General features: G+C 46.4%; 1 protein-coding gene across 1 annotated transcript in view; it reads left to right on the top strand.

Annotated features, from left to right (window-relative positions):
• Window positions 1–17,573, top strand: part of LOC115098444 (vomeronasal type-2 receptor 26-like) — a 98,882-nt gene that overhangs the window by 61,995 nt on the left and 19,314 nt on the right. The window contains exons 4-5 of the mRNA XM_029614954.1: window positions 9,035–9,262; window positions 9,958–10,081. Coding sequence (XP_029470814.1) covers window positions 9,035–9,262; window positions 9,958–10,081 — 352 coding nt within the window. The remainder of the gene's footprint in view (window positions 1–9,034; window positions 9,263–9,957; window positions 10,082–17,573) is intronic.

Raw genomic sequence — 17,573 nt, 5'->3', positions numbered from 1 at the left:
GGTTTTTTTGTGTTTGGCCAGAGTTGTAGGCCATTTCGAGCCTCAGCAGTATGGGCCTTTGTTGGCTTATGCCAACAGCATCCTGGGGGCTTTTAAGGATTATGAAGGTTGGGCTCACACAGCTCATTTCCACGAAGGGACGCTCACTATCCATTGCAGGACCGGCTTTATGGAACTTCATGCCCACTGATTTACGCCAAAAACTTTGTCCAAAAAAATTTAAGCAAAAACTCAAAACTTGGTTGTTCAAGCAAGCCCACCCTTGATACCCTCATAACCCTACAGCCCTCAATTTCTCACAATCCCCTACTGTACCATGCAAAGCTTTGAACGTTCTGATTTATTTGTAAAATGTAAATTCTCTTGCTTGTTACGTATTATTACTTATTCCATTTCATATTTCCTGCGTGTTACCAGTATCTTACATACCGGTATTTCACTTGACATTAGTATCATATACCTACTGATTGTACATAATTTTAAGGCGGTTATTATAATATCCCTTAACACCCCCTATGTATTTACAGCTTCCCCCTCCCCTTTATCTCCCCCTTCCTACCTCCTAACTTCTTTTATTTATTATCTCCCCTCCCCGGTTCAAAATCAATTTTATTGTAAAGCCTTTATGCTGCATTTTTGTTCTTTGGAAACCGATGGGATGTTATTAACGAACTTCGGTATATAAAAACATTAAATAAATTAAAAAATAAATAAACTATGATGAGCGGCTTAGGGATAAAATGGAGGGTAATAGGCACATGTCCTGGGGAACGCAATATATTAATCTATGGCTTACCCAGATGACAAACAAGGGTGCCAGTGGGCCAAAAGTTGTAGGTAGTGGAGGAGGGATGAGTAGTTCAGGCGGAGGTGTGAGTTCCTTTCGGAGCCTGGGAAGCGTGGCGAAAGGGGGGCAGCAGCTAAGCCAGCAGGGAGCGGAGGAGATGTGCGCTGGTGATTTAATAAAGCCACTTGTTTATTTCCGGACTGTAAGTTCCGGCATGTCTGCACAGTTTGTAGTGGAGCGCAACCAGCAACCAAATGTGCAGTGAGTCTTAGCGTTACCCCGAGCAGAGGAGGTAAGCAATGAGGTGCGGTTTGCAAAGGCTTTTTCTCCAATAGTTTTAGAAGAATTGAGGAAAGGATTAAAAGCCTATCCAGTTAGAAAAGCAGCATCATTATTAGCGAACCGTTTCAAATTTGGGTTTTTCAAACCTTATAGGGGTCCAGGGGTAGGGGGCAAAATGAAAAACTCTAGGTCAGTAGCACCGAAAAACAACTCGCTTGTTAGCAAGCTCCTCACCCCAAATAGCCAGCACCGCCACTATGGGAAATAATTCCAGAAATGTTATGTTCGTTGTGATACCCTTTACTACCCAATCTTCCGGCCATGGCTCAGCACACCATTTACCTTGAAAATACACCCCAAAGCCTGATGACCTCGCCGCATCAGAAAACAATTCCGATTCCTGATTTGTTACTTCCTTATCTGGTATTATGCACACCCCATTAAACTCTTCCAAAAAAGCTTCCCACACTTTCAATTCAAATAAAATTAATTACCAAAAATCTGTGAGAAGACGTATGTCTTAATAGGCCTGACTGAATTTGGCAAAGTCCTTTCCAATGCACAGACTAAGAGGGAGGGAACTCCAGAGACCAGGAGTGAGGTATGAGAAACTCATCTCTCGTGTTACCTCCAATCTAATTTCCTTGGCTGAAGGAAGAGTTCTCATCCCAGGCCTTTGAGATGTGGAGTAAAGCGGGCATTCTACCGATGGGTCAGTTGTTTCTCAATGGTTCATTCCTATGTTTTAGGAAATGAATAAGAAAATGGTTAAATGTTCTTCGTTTCACTTAAATAAGGGGGTAACTTTCAAAGGGACTTCTGCACATAAAACTGTTTTACACTCAGCATAGACCTTTTACTAAACTGCCCGCTCAATATGGGCTGGATTTTAAAAAGATTATGCGCGTAAATCCGGAGGATTCATGCGCACAACTGGTCTTACGCACACCGGGCCTATTTTAAAAAGGCTTGGCGATGCGCGTAAAGCCCGGGACGCGTGTAAGTCCCAGGGCTTGCAAAAAGAGCAAGGAGGGGGCGAGGCGTGGGCTGTCCTGGGTCAGGGGTGGAGCCAGAGGCTCCAGGCACAGCAGCCATTTGCCGCGGTGCTTGGGATCATGTGCTGGCATTTGGCTGGCGCACGCAACTTACTTCAGCCCCAGGGCTGAAGTAAGTTTAGAAACAAAAAAAGAAGACCAAAAAGGTAGGGGGGGGAAAGGGCGGGGGAGGAAGGGGAAGGGAAGGGAAGGTGGGATGCGGGGGTAGGGATGTTCCCTCCGAGGCCATTCTGATTTCAGAGGGAACATCAGGGGTCGGCGCATGCAAGGGGTACACAATTGCGCTGCCTTCCCCCGTTCCCTCCCAGGCAGCTCTGAAATCGGATTTATGCACGTAGGAAGGGGGGTGGGGGGTGTGGTTACACGCGCTGAGCCTATTTTAAAAAGGCTTGGAGATGCGCATAAAGCCACGGGATGCGTGAAAGTCCCGGGGCTTTACTAAAGGGGTGGTCTGGGGGCCGGGCGAGGGTGGGGCCAGAGGCCTCCGACCACAATGGATATTGCCGCTGTGTCGTAGGATCGCGTGCCAGCAGGCTGCTGGCAGGCACAAAAGGTAAGATAAAAGTCAGGGGAGTTTACAGTAGGGCTGGGGGGGAAAGGTTAGGGAAAAGAGTGGGAAGGTCAGGCTAGGGGGAAGGGAAAGGGAAAGGGGGAAGGCAGCGTGGCTCGTCGCGCAAGGTCAGGGGCGGATTGGCCTATTGGGGGGGATCGGGCATCCCCCGGTGGGCCGGTCGCTCCAGTCACGTGGTCTGCCGTGCGCGGCCGTGACGGAACCATGCTCGGCAGACCACGTGATGCATCCTGGACCGGCCTGGGTGGCGAATCCCCGGGCCGGTCTTCCTCGGGAATCTGCCACTGCACAAGGTGCACAATTGTGCACCCCCTTGCGCGCGCCAAGCCCCTATTTTATAACATGCGCGTGCCTGCGCGCACCTGTTATAAAATCACATGTCCATGTGTGCGCGCTGGGTAGTGAGCACGCATGGACGCGCTCGCACAGCTTTTAAAATCTACCCCTTTGTGCGCAACAAATAGCAGATGTAACTTGTGCTAGATACATTTTGTGAAGTAATTTTCAAAGTTGCCATGTGAATAAATCCACTTTGGAAACTGGTGCAACCTAAGTGCAATTTTGACAATTTTTTTTACCCTTCCCAAGACTTAGTGGTTGATTTACAAAAAGCCTCTATAAGGCCAAGATAACCAGGTCATTTTAATTGGGTATTTCTAGGCAGATTTTCAGCTGAAAATTCTGCTAAATCTAGCTGGTACAAATGTGTGGCTGGGTTGATGCATCAAGTCTCAGTAGTGCTCTACACATATTAAACAGCGTATATTATGCAATATACTCTATATATCATGCAATAGAGCACTATCACTGCAATATCATGCGATATTTGCAAAAATATGCATGGCCCTGCCCATCTTCCCCTCTCCTATTACAATGACCTGCTATGCATGCAATTGTCATGCATGAATAATGCAAATGCATGCAAAGAAGGTCATTGATAAGCAAGTTCATGTTAATATATTATTGTGACCAAAAGAGAAAATGTTCAGCCGTGATATAGCAACAACACCTATTCAAAAATCAATAAATGTAACGTTAGAGCTCTGGGACCCTATCACAGGTCCTGAGGCTGCCATGTTATATTTAAAGAGCCTTGCAAATGCTAATAAGTGCCATGGCAAAAAGTAACAGTTGACATGGGCAAGGTCAGACTGGCCACCAATTTGTAAAATGCTGTTGACCAAGTTGGATGCTGGGGCACCCCAGGCCCCATCGTGAGACTTTCTTGTTATTTTAAAGGTTCAAGGAGTGTGGGAGGGGAGGGTCAGGGGATGTGCCTGGGGGGCATCATGAACCCCAATCATGTTTTTAGATACATTTGAGAGGGAGGAGGAGGGAGGGGGCGTCCCTTTGATTTTTGCTGATGGCTTTTGGGAGAGAGGTGCCTGGAGGGTTCACTATACTCCAACAAGTTAATTTTATTATTGGGGTAGGGGTATCACCCTGCAACCCAAATGCATTTTCACCCAAATTTTTTAAGCCCGGCACGTGTAAAATCCAGGAAATATGCTCGCGGCCGGCCTTGCGCGCACCAAGCGTATTTTAGAAAAGGCCTATCCATGTGAGTATCTCCTGGTATGCGCAAGAGTGCTGGGCTATTGAAAAGGGGCAGGCTGGAGGGGAGGGGAGGGGTGGGATGGGGCTGGCCGGGACAACGCCATTAGATGCTGTCCTGGGGAAGTGCACGTCGGTAGCCAGTGGGCGCGCAGAAGTTACTTCTGCTCCGAAGGAGCTGTAAGTAAGAAAATAAAAAAAATGCACGTAAGCTAGGTAAGGGTTAGGGGTCGAAGAGGAAAAGGGGAAAAGGGAGGCAGAGTAGGAAGAGGTATAGGGAAGTCCTTAATTGGAGCGGACTGGTATGGAACTGGGAAAACCCTACATGCGTCGCCACACATATTTTTGTAAAATCCCCCCTGTTGTGTGTGTGTGTGTGTGTGTGTGTGTGTGTTGCCACCCGCCAGCACATACGTGCGCTGATATTAAAACTGGCAGCGCAAGTGTGCACGGGAATCGTATTTTATAACATGCGCACTGGGAACCTCGCACACATGGTTGCGGGCGCACAGGTTTTAAAATAGACCCCTTTATTTTTACCTTTGGGGGTATGGGGGTGTCTGTTGCCTCGCTTGAATGGGAAACTTTTTTTTTTTACTTTAAGGCAGGGGTCGGGAACCCATGGCTCGCGAGCCAGATATGGCTCTTTTGAGGGCTGCATCTGTCTCGCAGACAGTCGCCACACTTTCCCGCTGACCCAGCTGCTCCCCGGTCCTCCTCGCCCGGGCTTAAAATGCTGTCAGCCCGGGCGGAACGCGGCAGGACAGCTGGAGTCAGCGGCACCGACGTGCTCTCTTCTTCCCGCCCCCCGGAAGAGGAAGTGGAGAGTATCGGGTGCCTGCGCAGCAAGAAGAGGCCACGCTAGTGCGCTCGGCATCGGCCCAAAGAAAAGAAGACTGCAGCGCGGGGTGGGGGAGAGAGAGAGTGAATGAGCGAGCAAACACAGCTTGCTTGCTTATTCACTCTCTCTCTCCCCCACCCCCACCCCGGGAACTCGCGGCAGCAGCAGCCTCCTCCCAACGCTAACCATTTTCAGCCCTCGCGGAGGCGGAGTCCCATCGGCCGCGGTTGAACCTCTTCATTTTCCTCCGAGCCGCGCTGCAGTCTTCTTTTCTTCGGGCCGATGCCGAGCGCACTAGCGTGGCCTCTTCTTGCCGTGCAGGCATCCGATACTTTCCACTTCCTCTTCCGGGCCGCGGAGGGGCGTGTGTTTGTGTGTGTGTGTGTGTGTGAGATTGCATGTATGTGAATGATTGATTGAGAGCCTGTACATGTGAAAGAGAGTATGTCTGTGATTGAGAGCCTGCCTGTGAGAGAGAGAGAGAGAGAGCATGAATGTAAGTTTACCATTGGGAACCTGTATGTGTAAGTTTGTGATTGAAAACCTGTTTGTGTGAAAGAGTACGTGTGTATGATTGAGATGCTCTGTGTGTGAGAGAAATCAATCATGTGTATGTATGATTAAGAGCCTGTGTGTATAAGTAAGAGAGATATCATGTGTGTCTGTGTGTGATTGAGAGCTGGTTTAGGTGAGAGAGCATGTGAGTATGTGATTGAGAGCCTGTGTTTAAATGAGAGAGAGAGACCATGTGTGTCTGTGATTGAGAGCTGATTTAGGTGAGGGAGCATGTGAGTATGTGATTGAGAGCCTGTGTTTAAATGAGAGAGAGAGACCATGTGTGTCTGTGTGTGATTGAGAGCTGATTTAGGTGAGGGAGCATGTGAGTATGTGATTGAGAGCCTGTGTGTAAATGAGAGAAAGAGAGGACATGTTTGCAAGCATGTGAATGAGAGTCTGTGTGTGAGAAAAAGACAGCATGTATTTATGTGATTGAAAGCCTGTGTGTGTGTGTGTAAGCGTGAAAAGATAGACAGCATGTGTGTAAATGTGTAATTAAGAGCCTATATAAGTGAGAGAGAAAAAACATGTGTATATGTGAGTGACTGAGAGCATGTGTGTATAGGTGTGTCATTGAGAGCCAGTGTGAGAGAGAGCGCTGGTATGTGACTGAGAGAGGAGAAAGCTCCAAGCAAACCACCCCACCTCCTGCTAATTCAGAACAATCTCAGGACACCTGGATATCAAACGTTCCCAGGTATGCAGAGCAAAAGCATTTTTGTATCCTTATTATTTTTCATTACTAGGTCTTTGTGTCTGCTATTTTGAAATATTTTGTTGGTATCTGGAAATGTTTTATATGAGTTTTTAATTATTGGATATTCCACTCATCAGCTGTTTCAAAATATGTTCTTTTTGTTAGTACAGTTTTACTGCTGCTGATTTTATATTTCTTGATTTGTTTTATAAGGATGGGTGATGTTTCTTTTTTCCTTTGTTACACTGCATACAGAGACTCTGGCTTGTTGCAGTTTCCAATTCAGTTTTTTTCTGCATGCTTCTTGTTATGCGTTTTGGTCTCTTTATTCTATGTTAGGTGAGGGACAGCACGTGATTCAGGTGAGGTTTTCTGCTGGCGTGTAGTTTCTGTGTAGGACTCTATAGCAGCCTGACTTGGTCCGTTTTCCTAATAGGAGATGTATTGGTGTCTTAAGGCCTGGTGTAATATTTTCAGAGACTTATTGTACTTTAAAAGTGTGATCTTACATAAAATGCACACATTTACGTGTATTTAGTTTTAAACATATTGTATGGCTCTCATGGAATTACATTTTAAAATATGTGGCGTTTATGGCTCTCTCAGCCAAAAAGGTTCCTGACCCCTGCTTTAAGGAGTCAGGGATACCTCAAATGGAGCTGCAATGTTTTTCATGGGAGGGGCCCCATTATCACCTTGACACCTCCCTCCCCCCCTCTGTGATAGTGGGATCCCTCCTGTAGAAAAAAATAAAATAATTACGACTTAGTGGATCTAGGCCTTAAGACAGTTAATGGTGAAAATCAGCAAAACTAAGTTCTCTGTAAACAAAAAACCCCAACTAGTCAGTATTCCCTCCTCCCTCCTGATCCTGGCTAGCGTTTTTTGAAAAGTGCTTGTGCAACAATCTTCACCCATTCCCTCCTTCCAGGTAACTGACAACTTACAAAAAACTCTCTCTGAGGAGCAATTCCTCCCTCCCTTCATCTCTAAGATCTTGAACCCCATTCCTCCTCTCCACCCCCACAAACTCATCCCAAATAAATTCAAGCCAAGCTCGGCAGAAGAGCAGAGTGTGTCCGCATTCAGCATTGCAGCAGTGTGTGCCTCGGGGAGGGCCAGGAAGGAGGAGGGAGGAGGCAAATCATGGCACAGGAGCTTTTTAAAAAATGTCAGGGTCCAGAGGAAGGTAGCAGAGTGCAAGCAACCAAATTTAGGGCACATTTAGCCCGTTATCACTCGAGATTGTGCCCCGGAAATACCTTCAACTTCCTTGGTTAAATTTGTGTGGTTTCACTGGTCTTAGAATTTGATTTAATCACTTAAGGGGCCAAGTTTTAAACATGGAAGATCTATCTGGCTGAAACCCAATTTTAGCCAAGAAAATCTTCTGAAAATGGATTCTTTAGAGGGTAATTTTCAATAGTGTGCACAAAATGTGCGGCATGAGGCAGAGAGTTTATAAAATACCGCACATCTCTGCCCCAAAAATACGTGTGTGTTTAAGTATGTGCACATTATTTTGATGCAGGGAGTCAAATATTTTCTATATCTATTTTGTAAAAGAAACAACACGGGTAGATTTTAAGACCTGCGCGCACATGTTATAAAATCGGGGGTCGGCGCACACAAGGGGTGCACAATTGTGCACCTTGCGCATGCCGAGCCCGCGCTGAGCCGTGCTGCCTTCCCCCGTTCCCTACCCCTCCACCCCACCTTCCCTTACCCTAATTCCCCCGCCCCCCAGCCCTAAGTTAACCCCATCAAAAAAACTATCCTACCCTGTTGCGCCTGCCGGCCAACTGCCGGCACACGATCTCCCGGCACAGCGGCAAATGGGCACTGTGCCGGAAGCCTCTGACCCCGCCCTCGGACCGCCCCACCCCACCCCCTCCCCACCCCTTTTTGAAAGCCCAGGGACTTAGATGCGTCCCGGAGCTTTATGTGCGTCACCAGGCCTTTTTAAAATAGGCCCGGTGCACGCAAGTCCGGTATTGCGCGTAACGTTCTGAAAATCTTGCCCACATTGTACACACAAATGAAATGTAATGGGTGCGTATTTACTACACTTTAAGCTTAGATGCAGGTGTTTTATAAAGTATGTGCATACTCTGCTTATGAAAATTCATGTTTGCATATTTTTAATCACAGTTCTCGGACACCTTTTCCACTTCACCTACACTTCCACCAGTTTACCTAGGCCCTCTACCACTTCATTCTCTTCCCCCCCCACTGCTTAACCCAGACCTACCTCCCAAAAACTGCAGACAAAAGACAAGTGTGATTTCATTTCTGTGACACAATTACATTAGTAGGGGAGGGTGGAATGGGTAAAGCAGTGAGTGAAATTTATTTATTTATGTTTTATTGTATTGTGTAAATGCTTTGCTGTAAGGTTTCATGGTTATTGTAGCCATTAAAATTCAATAAATGTTTATTTTTAAATTTAAAAAAGGAATAGTGTGTTCTACAGCCTAGACACCATCTAAAATCAGTATCCAATATAAGAGACACATTTATAGAAATAAGAGGATACCCCATCAACGAGGATGCTGACCTTTGATTGGCTGATATTTTCATTGCACAGCATTGCATAAGGCCAGGAAGGGTGTTGGAGGAGTCAGAGATGGACCAGACAGTCTATGGTTTTATTCAGTTATCCTTTTTTGTTCACCTTGCTGGGATCCAGGTTCTCCAGCACTTGAAACGAGTCCACTTCCAGAACCCAGTGGGAGAAGAGCTGTACTTCAACGAGCTTGGGGAGACTTCTTCTGCCTTTGACATCATAAACTGGCAGCTCACCCCTGATGGTGGCAACAGATACCTGACAGTGGGCTTCTATGATCCCCTGGCATCAAAAGACAGCAAGCTGAGCCTAAATAAGAGCCTCATTCAATGGGGAAGGAAATACTCCCAGGTAATATTCTACCCTCCCACCCCCTCCAAAACAAATTATATTTAGGAAGGTAGGAATTTAGAATATAATAGATACAAGAATGGAACATAAAAAGAACAGAATAGAGGGACAGGTCATAATGGAGTAGACTAGAATAAAATAGAATAGAAACAGGAAGAGAGAGAATAGTAAGGGGGCAATTTACAACTAAAGCCCAGTAGCTGAGGGTTTGTTTATTGCACTTTGAATGTAGTTTCCAAGGGGAAGCTGCCCAGATAGTTTCTTTTTATAAATTAGCTATCAGAAAGGATGTGCATTAAAAGCAGCCATGCAACTGCCACTTGTACGGGTGGCGGAGGGGGATAAAACAGTGAGCAGGCTTGGGAAAATGCTGTGTGTGCAGGCTGTTTTATTCCTCCCATCTAGACACAGCCCCCAGGAATGCCTCTTTCTGACTCAATTAAATGTGTGCACTGTGAACCTCACGCATGCTTTATAGACATCCTGAAGACAGTAAGTTTTAGACAGACCAGGTGAAATGGCTCTAAATATCATCCTCCACTAGAACAGAATGAATTTCAGGAAAAGAATAGAATCTCACTATTTTCATGAGAATCTCTTCTCTGTCTTCAGGAATGTATAGGAGAATCGTCAGGCTCTGTAACTCTCTCTTCACCATTAGACAGCACTAATGTTCCCTTCCCTTTCCCCCTCAGGTCCCACGCTCCGTGTGCAGTGAGAGCTGTCTCCCGGGGTACAGGAAAGTTCCACAGGAAGGACGACCTGTCTGCTGTTTCGACTGTACCCCCTGTCCCGAGGGAGAGATCTCCAACCAAACCGGTGAGACCTACCTCAGTGAAGGGAGAGAGAAAAGAGGAGGGGGAAAGACAGGGGCATCAAGGAAACCTTGAAATGCACCTAACCAGTGATGAAAATCAATGTAATGCACTGGAGGTCACCTTTTCTTAACTATCAGGTCTTCACTTTCCTACTGTTAGGATAGAGCTTAATTGATGAAAATAATTATTGTGTTAAATCTTTCTGCCCTTTCCTTTTTGTTTCGCAGTAGTGAAGAGTTAGAGTAGCCTTACTGGTTCTGGAGCATGGGCACCAGCTCTGTTGGGTGCTGTTGGTGCTGCTTATGGGTTTTTCTTATGATACCAGTTTGACCCAATCTTGTTCACGGTCAGAACTAGGAATGTGCAGCTGGGAACCCCCATGCTTCCAGGAGAAACACTGAGGAGCGCATGCAATAAAGTACACTCAGTCTGGTGCATAGGTCCATGTGCAGTTGGACATGCATTTTGGATGCGCTAGCATAACACCAGATGCAATAAGAGGATTAGCACATCCAAAACGCGCATCCAAACAAATACGTAGCCAATAGTGCTCACCACATGTAAGGTCCCAATGCAGAAAATTGCCGGTTGCCCAACACATCCTTTCTAATGTGGCAAATTTAACGCCAGCCTTGGAGCTGGCATTAAGTCATACCATGAGGCAAGGACTCATGAAAAAAACCAAAAATACTGCTTTTGAAACAAAACAAATTTTCTAAAATCCTGCTAAAACATTTCCTCACTTCCTGGATCTTGGCAGGGGGCAAAGGTCAACCAAAATAGGTCCTTTGATTTTAAAGAGTCACAATTCTACAGCCTCACAGAAGCAGGCTTGATATCAAGAATTCAATCATGAATAGCTAATGCCTTTTTATTCAACAAACAAATATTAAACTACATTTAAAATTGGTTATTCATGAAGGGTGAGGAGATACAATACCTCTTAGAGATGCATGCACAACCACGGTTATTTATTTATTTATTTATTATTTATTTAAACATTTTTATATACCGGCATTAGTTTTGGACATCATGCTGGTTTACATCAAAAACTGGTAAAGTTTGGAAATTACATTTTAACAGGGAATTCTTGTGTACCCGATGCTTTTGAGTGCTAGGGATGCCCAACTGTTACCTAGCACGTCCTTTTTAACACGGCAGAGCATTTAAATATAGCATTGGGTGCCCAGGAAAGGTGGATATGCGCGCGTTAAGAAAGCTCAATACGAGCGCCCATTTTATCGCGTGTCTTATTTTATCGCCTCTTGACGGTGAAGCAGAAATGATTGACCTCCTGTGGCAGTATGCAAGGATTCTTTACTTGAGAAACTGGGATAGAATAATAATAAACATTATATGCGCAGTTATAAGGTTCTGAAAACAGGAACTGTGCTGGTATGACCAAATACAATAGGCAATAGGAAGATGAGGACTCAGACAGGCTATTAGTACTAGGGATGTGAATCGGGCTTCGGACGATTGAAAATATTGTCGATATTTTCAAAATCGTCAGAAACCGGGGGCTCCCCCAAAACGATAGGAAAACCCCACTGGACCACCAGGTACCTGTAAATTTTTTTTTGGGGGGGGGGGTCAGGAAGGTGGGGGAAGCTAAGGGATTAGTTTTAAAGGATCGGGGTGGGTTTTTTGTTTATCGGCTCGGCACTGGATGGCCCACGCTATGGCGCCGGCCATCTAGTGCTCCCTCCATGTGACAGGGGCTGGCCAATGGCACGGATACCCTGTCACATGGTAAGGGCAAAGGCCATCGGCGCCATTTTGATTAGTGGCAGCCGACGGCCCAGGAATGGGAGATCGCTCCCGGGACCCCCACTGGACCACCAGGTACCTGTAAAAAGTTTTGGGGGGGGGGGGGGGGTCGGGAGGGTGGGGGAAGCTAAGGGACTAGTTTTAAAGGATTGGAGTGGGTTTTTTGTTTATCGACTTGGGCGCAGCCGATAAACAAAACTGCGATCGGGCCCGAGGAAAAAAAAAACCACATGTGAATCGGAACCGGAATCCGAACCGATTCCGGTTCCGATTCACATCTCTAATGGCTAATAATGTGTTATGGACTTTTTCTCCAGGAACTTGTCAAAAACTCTTTTAAATCCCACTTTGCTAGTTGCCTTGATCACATCCTCTGGCAGCAGATTCCACAGCTTGAAAGTGCACTGAGTGAAAAACTACTTTCTACAATTTGTTCTGAATCTGCTGGTTGTTAGTTTCATGGCGTGTACTCTTGTTTTAATGTTATTTGAAAGGGTAAATAACTGACCTTTATTTAACCGTCCAGGAAATAACACGGAAGCCGATCCAAAGTGGCACAATAGCAACCAGGAAACAAAGATCGGTAGAAGCAAAGATTCCCTTATTGATCTAGTAACAGTAGGAGCCTGACTCTGGACAAGTTTTGCTCATTGAGATGAGCTGCCTCAGGGGCTATAATGGTTTTTAATTAAAAACAAATAAAAAAAAATGTATAAATACATTAAAAATACATAAAAAATGACACATATAAATACATAATTCAAATAATAATAATTTAAAAATCATTCTTGCACATCTAAATTGTTATATTATAGTGGATAGAAACATGGTATCAACATTAATAAACTTTCTATATCAAATTCCTTTAAAAATAGAAAAATGTGTTATAAAATGGAAGCTTGTAGATTGTTCCTGCCTACAAGTCTCACCCCCTGCTATGTGTGGAACTTTTGCTATTCTGAGCTGTTTTTGCATATCAGTTCCTATTGCAGTGATGGCAGTTCTCTCCCTGTCCCATATAGAGCTGCCTCGTGGTATCTATTAGGGATGTGCATTCATTTTCAATGAATGTGCAATCCACTATGAATAGGTCCCTGTTCGTTTGATTCGTGGGTCCGCGAAATGCATGGTGATCCCCCATGAATGAAACATATCATATTAGTTTCATTCTTTTGGCTCGCAATGCTTTCTTAGCAGCCATTTGAAATAGGAGAAGGCCATGAGAGCGTATCCATAGCAACAACCAGCCCTTTCCTGTGAGTCATAAGTGGCCTCACAGCCCTGCCACAGAGTGGGTCAGACAGGTTGGCAAGGAGACCAGAATGCCAACGTATCAGAGTGAAGCATTTTTCTATTTCAGCCATTTGCTGCTCTCAGTGGGGCGGATTTTCATACTCCGCGAATAGGCCTACTTTTGTTTGCGCTCCAGGCGCAAACAAAAGTACGCTGGATTTTAGAAGATACGCGCGGAGCCGCGCGTATCTGCTAAAAACCTGGATCGGCGCGCGCAAGGCTATCGATTTTGTATAGCCGGCGCGTGCCGAGCCGCGCAGCCTACATCGTTCCCTCCGAGGCCGCTCCGAAATCGGAGCGGCCTCGGAGGGAACTTCCTTTTGCCCTCCCCTCACCTTCCCCTCCCTTCCCCTACCTAACCCACCCACCCAGCCCTGTCTAAGCCCCCACCTTACCTTTGTCGGGGGATTTACGCCTCCCAGAGGGAGGCGTAAATCCCCGCGCGCCAGCGGGCCTCTTGTGCGCCGGGCCGCGACCTGGGGGCGGGTACGGAGGGCGCGGCCACGCCCCCGGACCGCCCCGGGCCGTAGCCATGCCCCCATACCCGCCCCCAAAACGCTGCCGACATGCCCCGAAAACGCCGCGACGACCGGGACCGCCCCCCGACACGCCCCCGACACGCCCCCCTCGGAGAACCCCGGGACTTACGCGAGTCCCGGAGCTCTGCGCGCGCCAGGAGGCCTATGTAAAATTGGCACACTGGCGCGCAGGGCCCTGCTCGCGTAAATCCGGGCGGATTTACGCGAGCAGGGCTCTTAAAATCCACCCCAGTGCTCTTTGATGCTGTTCCTGCTGTATTTCTAACTTAAGCAAGCATAGCACGCAGTGCGCCACGCAGTGCACTTTCTTCTTGGCTTTTGTCTGAGGAGGTTGCTGCTATTTGAGCTACTCTCTGAGTATCTCAAATCTGTATTCAATTGCTATTGCAATGCTTGCTACTTTGATAGTTTGGTACAATTAATTTCCATTACTGAAAAATATATTTGTTTGTTTTTTCTGCTGTGGCAGCCAGGCTTTTTTTATTGTACTTTTTTTTTTTTTTATTGAACTCAGCCTGTCTCTCTGTCTCTACCACTGAGACAAGCTGCCAGCAGGGCATTTTGCTGCTGATCTTACCCCCATGGGGTAGGTTGCAGGCAGGGTTTGCATGGTGTGGGTGGAGAGATAGTGTGAGAGTTGCAGTGGCTGTCTGAGAGTTGGTATTTTCAAAGAACAAGCAGCAACACTGTAGGAATTGGGATTGCTCAGGCTTCCAGTCTTTTCTCTGGAGTTTCATTTTTTGTGCACACAGAGCAGTGTCAATTGTAGTGTACAGCAAGACACTGCACTGTGTGTCTGTGTGTGTGTGTAGTTTTCCCACACTCACATATATTGGTACAGCGGTGTTCTTTTAATCCAAATCCCCAGTAGGCATCTGGAGTTTTAATTTTTTTTTTATGCACATACAGCAGTCTCAGTTGTAGAGGACAGCAAGGCACTGCACTGTGTGTCTGTATGTGTGTGTGTGTAGTTTTCCACACTCACATATATTGGTACAGACGAGTTCAGTCACCAATAAAGAAATAATTCTTTTAATTGAAATCCCTAGTAGGCAGTGACATTAAATCCATGATGTCAGGGACTGGCAGAGGAGGCACTTCAAAAGGCAGTGCCAGTCCCCCAATAAAGTTAAAAAGGGAGCTGTTCCAAACTAAAATCTATGGAGGGGCAGGCAGTTCCATCCGGAAAAAAATGAAATTTAAAGATAATACACCGCCACCACCTGTTTATGACCCTGTTATTTTGGAGGTGAGGGAAGGTGAGGCTGAGTCATGCAAAACAAAAGAACGAGAACCAAAAGCAGCAGTGCTACAGCAGACTCAAGTTAGCGCTGACAATGCAGCGCAGGCACTGTTTGAATCTGATTCTGATGAAGAATCATCTTGTATAGGATTCTCTTCATCAGAAATGGAAGTCTTCATAGCTGAAGAAGATTTAGGAGGATTAGTTAGTTCTGCCTTAGCCTCCACTTCAGTGGTGGAGGGGAGTCATGAAACTGATGATGATGAGGAGGAGGAAGAGCAGTCAGCGCAGGCACAGAGAATGACTGATGTCCCTGGCTTTGCTTCTCAGGGTGCACCCACTACTTCAACTCCAGTGCCAGCATCCACCCCGAAGGCTATAGAGAAGGGATCACGAAAGAAATCTGTGATCTGGAGCCACTTTAAAGTGAGGGAGGACCTGCGTTTTCCTCAGTGTAGTTACTGTGCCAAGGATATTAGCAGAGGCAAGCAAATGGGACATCTAACTCATTTTGGCATAATGCATCATATGCAGAAGCAACACCCAACACTACTGACATCTGGGGATTGGGGCAGTACCAGTCAGGGGACCCCTTTTTACAGGCAGCGTAAAGTGGTTGAAAAAGAGCAGAGTCATCCCATGCCCTCAGCCCCTTCTAGCAGCCATGTGTCAGAAGCGACAACCTACCATGGAGGAAATGGGATGGTATTCGGTAACGCTATCCCAGGGAAGGAGGCAGGCAGCCTCAAAAGTTGTAACCAGGAGCATCGGGGAAATGATTGCCCTTGATGACCAGCCCTTGCAGGTAGTGGTGAATGTGGGTTTCAAGCTTTTGTTGCAGGTCTTTGTTCCAAATTACAAAGTCCCCTCCAGAACCACATTAAGCAGAAAGGTCATCCCCAGCCTGTACAACCAGTGTCGAAATTGCATCCAAGCACTGCTAGCTAAGGCAGAGGGGAGTGTGCATTTCACCTGTGATATCTGGACCACCAAGAATGCTGCACACTCTTACCTTTCCCTGACAGCACACTGGTGGGATCTGGCTGAGGTAGAGGCAGGCAGCAGCTCTATTAGTGAACAAGTATCAGGGTGGAGATGGGCTTTACTGCACACCCACCTGATTGACAATGCCCATACCTCAGCCAATATTCTAGCATACATCAGATAGATGCTGGCGGGCTGGCAGCTACACCAGAGAGACAGGAATATTCAGGCAAGGTTCTTTGTCACAGACAATGGTGCAAACATGGTAAAGGCAATATCCGACGGGGGTTTTCAGAACATCCAATGTTTTGCACACACTCTGCACCTGGTAGTGAAGTCAGCTCCAGAGTTTGAGTCCAAGCACCAAGAGAATGAATACCTGAATACGTTAATACACAAGTGCAGGAACATAGCAACACACTTCCACAGAAGTGTGAAGGCGGGGCAGGTTCTCCGTGAAAAGCAGACTGATTTGAGGATGCCTCACAAGCATCTCATTCAAGACATTGGCACCAGGTGGAATTCCACCTATATGATGCTGCAGAGGTTAGTGGAGCAGCAGACAGCCCTTCAAGACCTTTCTCTGGAAATGGAGATAGGTGTGCATAGTCCCCTAGGACATCACGATTGGTTAGTCATGAGTCAGCTGGTAAAAATCCTTTAGCCCTTCAAGGATGCCACGTAGGAGCTGAGTTCCAAAAGTGCCACCTTAGCTGATATCAACCCTATAGTTAATTTTCTGGAGAAAAATGTGGAGGGCTTTAAACAGGAAGAGGGAATGACAGAAGAGGTGCTGTGTTGTCTGGACTTGTTGCAGAAGCAGGTGCTAGAGAGATTAAGACCTTTAACAAAAGACCACAGATACATGCTCACCACAGCCTGTGATCCCCGTGTGAAAGGGAAACTCGCCCTAAAGTCCGATTGTCTCACATTTGTTAAGAACCTGCTGTTCCCTGTACATACCAGGATCAGTCCAGACTGCTGGGTTCTGTCTCCCTTCCAGCAGGTGGAGTCAGAGAAAAAAGTTGAAGGCACCCTCTAATAACCCAGTGTGCCACCTGCAATCCCCCAGTATTTCTCTGACTCCAGCAGGTGAAGGAAAACATTCCCTGCAGTCCTGACCCTTTCTGAAATTGAGTGTTTGTTTCTAATAACAAGAGGTTCCTTACTCCTTAATAATCATTGACTAGATCAGCCTTAGTAAGTACTTAAAAAAAAAGAGGATTTACTTTCCATTAAATAACTTTGGTTAGAGCAGCATAAAGGGCCTTGTGCCCACAAGCCTTACTACCCAGAGGAAATTATTAATACCCGGGTAGGGGGGATTTACTGGTGGGCCGGTCCCTCCCCCCTCCAATTCCAGAGACGCTTCATTCCTCTGAAGGGAGCTATTTCCTGTTACATTCCAGGGAGGTACATTCCCCTGATGCACCGGCTCCATTTTTTGTAAAATAAATAAATAAATAAATAAATAAATTTTAAAGCCTGCTCTAAGTACCCGGCGCTCCGGAGGAATTTACTGAATTTTTTTTTCTATTTCTGCCATGCCGCGGGGATCGCGGTGTTCGGCGTGTGGAGAGCCGACAGCACGGCACTCCCGCGAGAGCCTCTGTCACCGTTGCCTCCCCAGGGGCAAAGGGCCTTCCGAACTGCCTGTTTCAGGC

The sequence above is a fragment of the Rhinatrema bivittatum genome, chromosome 1 (assembly GCF_901001135.1).
Source record: "Rhinatrema bivittatum chromosome 1, aRhiBiv1.1, whole genome shotgun sequence".
Lineage (NCBI taxonomy): Eukaryota > Metazoa > Chordata > Amphibia > Gymnophiona > Rhinatrematidae > Rhinatrema > Rhinatrema bivittatum.
Note: the sequence above shows the minus strand (reverse complement) of the source record. Positions and strands in the feature narration are given on the sequence as shown.